The sequence below is a fragment of the Morone saxatilis genome, unplaced genomic scaffold (assembly GCF_004916995.1).
Source record: "Morone saxatilis isolate NCDOM2014 unplaced genomic scaffold, NCSU_SB_2.0 Contig9, whole genome shotgun sequence".
NCBI classification, from domain to species: Eukaryota; Metazoa; Chordata; class Actinopteri; family Moronidae; genus Morone; species Morone saxatilis.
In genome coordinates, this window is record NW_023340268.1 from 1947821 (window position 1) to 1953763 (window position 5943).

At 37.4% G+C, this 5943-nt stretch overlaps 1 protein-coding gene across 1 annotated transcript; it reads right to left on the reverse strand.

Moving 5' to 3' along the window:
* Nucleotides 1–885: 885 nt before the first annotated feature.
* On the reverse strand, nt 886–5029 carry LOC118343124 (vesicle-associated membrane protein 3-like). The gene is made up of 4 exons (XM_035681878.1): nt 4972–5029; nt 2670–2784; nt 1464–1622; nt 886–969 (listed from the first exon to the last, which is right to left on the reverse strand). Coding segments are annotated over exons 1-4 (360 nt in total). The 5' UTR covers nt 4974–5029.
* Between the last annotated feature and the right edge of the window lie 914 nt (nt 5030–5943).

Sequence of the window (5943 nt, forward strand, 5' to 3'; positions counted from 1 at the left end):
ATGTAACTGTGGTGCAGGTAACAGAGGTACAGCAGTTTCTCTAAACCAAAGTCTGGAATGATGTTACATTTCAGGTACTTTTTGTTTTATTAGCTGCAATAAATACACAGTTATGCAATAAATACACAATAAACAGTTGCAGATGAGCTCAGCATCCATTAAAGTAGGATTAAAGCTTCTGATGAAGTTAAACAGAAATCTCTAACCTGGCAGAAAGTGAGGATGAACTGCTTCACAGTCCAGATCTTTGTTTACGAGCTCTGTTTCACTTCTAATGGAGGTTGAAGTCAAATGAATCAAAATGAAATGAGATCAGAAATCTACATTATAATTGTAGGCGTGTTTGTGCGGAGAAAATCTGATTATTAAAAACCTGTTTACTGATCTTTTTAGCCTTATTTCTATTATATTTCGTGAATACAGCAGCATTTTCTAACTGTTTTCTGTCACTGTGCACTTTAGTCTTGACTGACTTTCTTTCTTTTTTTGGTATTTTCTCACAATGATTTCAAGTTTTTGCTCTCAGAAAACCAAAACAATCAGAATGAAATCTCATTATTATCAGCAGATGACGTTACAGTAAGGTGATGAGGAGACGAGCCATGTACTTCCTGTCTGTGAGGCAGCTCTGTTCACTAATGATACACAGGTAAACTGTCACAGCAGCATTAAACTACAAACTGCTTCCACAGCTGAAAACAGAGAGAATCGTTTCCTGGCAACAAAAATCTCATGTTTTCTAATCAGTGTAAGCTGAAAGAAGCTGGCTGGAGTCACATTTTTCCCATTTTGACCAAGTGGAGACATGCAATTGTTTCCTAGATTTGCATTTAAACTCTCAGATTGATATTTACCAGCTCTGGTATTTTATTAAATCAACTACAACTACAACCTGTTGCCCTCAGGCAGGCGCTTCAGGTCAATACGGGCCAGAACAAACAGACTCAGGGATAGCTTCTTCCCCAAAAGCTGTCACCATACTCAATCTTAAATTCAAAACCTGCCCACTAATGTATTGTAGTATGATGCTATGTGATATTTATGTGTGCACTTTTACCGAAGCTGCTAAAGGCTTTCAATTCAATTTAATTCAATACAAGCATATTTGCAATCAGTTGCAGCAGATATCAAACTCACTGATTTATGCAGCCATTTGAATTATACCTGCTGCAATGTTGTGATCCGTCATGCACAAAATATTCCAACAAATATTTGAACATGTAGAAATATATATAATAAAACTATTGTGTCAGATGTGAAATGCATTTCCTCAAAGTGACAAAAACTGATGAACTGGGACAGCAGGCCTCCAAAAATACACAAAAACCTCTATGTATATATGCAACAATTAAATGATTACAGATAGGCTGTGGTAACACTGAGGGTTGGATCCTTCAGTCTTTAGGTAATACTGAATAGGAGCGATGCATGATGGGAAACCAAGTATACACACACACACACACCTTGCAGTTTTTCCACCAGTACTTGTTCTTGAGTTTGGCGGCGCTGCTCTCGAACTGCGAGGCTCCGGCCTGCAGGGCGTCGGCCCGGTCGTCCAGCTCCGACAGCTTCTGGTCCCTCTCCAGGACTTTGTCCACGTTCACGCGCATGATGTCCACCACCTGAGGGACAGCGACACCTGTCAGCATCACTGCCACAAAGCTTTCTGTGAACTCCTCAAAGTCGGCCTCAGAAACACCTTTGTTTACCTTTGCTAACCCCATTATACACAGTGATATAGCACATATTATACACAATTTAAAAAATTCAATAAATAGTTTTACGAAGGGGGCTACAGCTGCATTTCAGTGTGCAATCCTGCGTTATATAATGAGAATAAAACTGAACCTTAAAGGTGCAATATGTCAAATTTTACATCGTTAAATCATTACCAGAACCTTCATTTAATTACTTAATAGAAGAGCTCAGCCTCTTCTGATTTCAGTGAATGCAATCTTGTTGAAATTAAATAGTTTATGTATTCATTTTGGTCCTACAGGAGACACATTTATCATCCAGGTTCTGTGAATGAGGGCTGAATTGGTCAGTTTACATATTTAAAAAGACCTTTACTCTGCGTTTCACACTGCGAGCCATCACATCAGACAGGGGAGTGTGCTTTATTGCTTTACTTTCACAGTTCAGTGACGCTGTTTTAGCACAGAGAAAGAAGCTGACACCATCTTGCGATCTTATGTAATTATTCCTCCCTGAATTACAGGATGAGCTTCTTGAACCTTTGAGTTATTTTATCTTTAATTACGGCATCGCCTCCCAACTTGAAATCAAGCGAACAAATGCTCTCTAGATAAAATCTGACTGAGTCAACTCCAGTAGTGCCTAGCTAGTATGGTATGGTAGTATGGTATCATTAAGAATGATTTGTCTATATTTTCTTACATTAGCCGCAGTTACTCTTAGCTTTCTTAATTTCAGTTAATAGTATGTTTCTCTGCTTCTCTGTATCTTGTTCCTGCTTTCCCTTTATTGATCAATTTAATCTAATTTCCAGTTTGAGTTTCATTCCATTATTTAATTACAGTCTAATTATGTTTAGTATTAGAGCTTTTAGTTCTCCTCAGTAACGATGTTGCCTTCGACAGTTTGTAGTGAACTTGAACTTGGGGAACACACACACACCACAGACACACACAGAGCAGTGTCCTCACCTCGTCCACCTGCGCCTGCGTCTGCTGCAGTCGTCTGTTGCTGGTGAGGTTTGGGGCCGCGGCCGGGGCCCCCCCCTCACCCTCTGAGGCTCCTTGAGCTGCTTCTGGAGTCGACCTGCAGGCCGAGAGCGAGTGTGAGACAGAGTGAGAGGACGACAGTTAAATTGATGGACTGTCGGGAATGAACTCCATCACTTCATGTCTTTACGTATAGAGATGATTTAGTCTGTTACATCAATCTTAACTTTGCTAACATTAGCCACCATTAGCTGAGCCAAACCCCTGAGAGTGTTGAACGGACCACAGCGGGATTTTATTGCTTATAAATGTACATTTACATTTGTAAGGGATGAGATATTTCTTATTCCAGAAATATAGTAACATCAGAGAGTTGCACAGATAATACTTGATGTTTACTGAGAGGAGAAATGATAGATCCAACTGAATGCCAAGATCTCTGAACCAAGGACAGTTGTGATCTTAAATCTCTAAATCTGAAGTTTGCCATATTAATGAGATAAAATGTTACAGTGACAGTTATGGGGCTAAAATCTTCCTTAAAAACTCTCATAAAGAGTTATAAAGTTTTCTCAATCAATAATGCAGCATCTGATCTTTACCTAGAGGAGGGAAATAACATTTACTCAAATACTGTATTAAAGCACAATTTGCAGCTCTTATTATTGGAATATTTCCATTTTCTGCTACTTTGTACTTGTACTTAACTAAAAGTAATTTAAACAAGTGAATTACATAAAGTCATTAAAATGAGCTCCACCTTCACCAGCTGCAACATTAAAGTGATGTTTACAGATTAAAGCTTCAATAACTGCAATCCAATACTATAATATATATTATTCTGAAAGGGCAGAGAGGGATCTAGATCATTAAATTGATTTAATGATCTGTTATGGCCCCATTTTAGACTTTAGAAAGTTCAGTATAGTGGAAATAAAACAATGCATTGATTTCTAAAGCCACCTTTGGATATTTCTATCCAATGTTTTACACAATAATGTGATGTTTTTAGTTAAAATATCTTCATTTGGAGGTTTTTCCAAGCAAATATTGATGTTTGTGATTAAATCAGAATATTTCTGCCACCCTTAAAGTCCCCCCCCCCTCGGCCACCTCATTGATATTCTCTAAGGATCCGCCCCGAAATAGACCATACTGCATAATGAATACTTTTAGCTTAACTAACTTTATTTTAGTATATTTTGATGACTATACTTGTGTACTTTTACTTAGTAAACTTTTTAAAGCTTTTTACTTTACACAAGTTAATCCAACATGTTGCCTCGCGTTGGCTACGTCTTTCACTCTCAGCTGAAATAAAAATCACTTTGTCAAATGCTCATACACAGCATGAATTTTAAAACACAAAATTCAGTAATTAGAAACATGACTCATTTCAAACTCTGGCCTCCATCCATTAATCAAAGTATGAGATCTGTCAACAGCTCAGCAGTTCAGGACTAAACATAAAAAAAAAAAGGACAAAAATTCCCAACAAAACAATATGAAAAAACTTTTAAAATACTGTTGAGCCAAACTGTTTTTACAGCACACACACACACACACACACCACACACACACACACAGCAGGTGGTTTGATGTACAATTACACCGAACATCATTCACTTTTATTGCCTCTAACAGACAGGCTTGTTTTCAGAAGCAAAAATGGAGAAAAGATTAGTGCAAGCAGCAGAGGAGGCAGAGAGGCTGGACCTGGACAGAGGGAGATAAACATGCACGCAATAATACCCCCCCCCCCCCACAGGGCAAAATTTACAGCAAATAAAATCCTAATAAAAAACATATTTTGGGGGGTTTTATATTTTAAAAAAAAAAGTTCCCTCAAGTGTTTGTAGTTTGTTGAGGTTTAAGGTTTTACATTTTGGTTTTGTTTTAACAGCAGTCAGAGTTCTTCATTGCTGCTTGTGGATAAAATAAGAGCTGATATAAAATGTTAGGAAAAAGCACTTTAGTCCGTCACAGTATTGATTGGATAGTTGTGTAGGTGAGTCAGCCGGTGAGTCACTGTTTCCAGATATTTCCACACAGGACAACCTTTCATCTGAGCAGAATAAACGCCATAAAAAGCAGCGACAGACAGAAAATATCAACTGCAACTCACAGTGTGCAGCTTTAATACATTCACACAGGGGATGTTCTACACAATGTGTGTGTGTGTGTGTGTGGTAATTACTTTAATGTAGGTTAATAAATAGGATATTCCTATAGTTCTGCTTTATATATTATTTTAAAATGAAGCAAAATATGTTGGAGTACTCACATCTCAGCGGCAGGATGATGGGGAGATAATCTGAAGTCCGAGACGAGAAGAGGGTGACGAGAGGGGTTGAGAGGGGTGAGAGAGAGAGCGGAGAGAAGAGGAGAGAGAGAGAGAGGGGAGGAGATTTCCCAGTTGAATATAAATGGAGGATGATTCAGTCTCTCTCCTCTTAATTCACTTTTTTCTTTTCAGACAAAAGAATCTCTGCGGTCACACTAATCGCCCGCCCACAACACACCACACACACGCCAAACACACCACACACACACACAACACACACACTGTAATAATCCGTTAAGGGAAATCAGTATTTGTCGTCACTTATATTAACAGACTGTTGCCTGAAATAGCGCTGAAGGGGTGCCGCGCATGCGCCATGGCACTGTAGTCAGTCAATAGGTGTTCACTCAGGTAAGCAGTAAATCTTGTCCACACAGCAGCAGCCCCTGACTCCAAGGACCCACAGTAGTTCAGAGTAGTGCTTTATAATGAAGTATAGTTCAGATTATAGTTCGTATTATAGAGTATAGTTCAGTATTATAGTTCAGTATTATAGTTCAGTATTATAGTTCAGTATTATAGAGTATAGTTCAGTATTTATAGTTCAGTATTATAGTTCAGTATTATAAGTATAGTTCAGTATTATAGTTCAGTATTATAAAGTATAGTTCAGTATTATAATATTATTAATAATCTATAATAGCAGCACCAGAGTGTAAAAATACTCAGTTACAAGTAAAATATTTACTCAGCAGATAATTTGCGTTGAGGCAACATTAAAATCTAAAATTTATTATCTTTTTTTATTATTATTTATCTTTTTCATGAGACAAATAAAGTCTTAAATCCTAAATCTGAAGTAAAAAAGTACCTTTTTAAATATAAAAAAATAAAATGTTTATTATTTTATGTTTGAATTATGATCAATAGGTGCATTAATATAAAGTTTAAGGAGCTTTGTTATGTGCACAT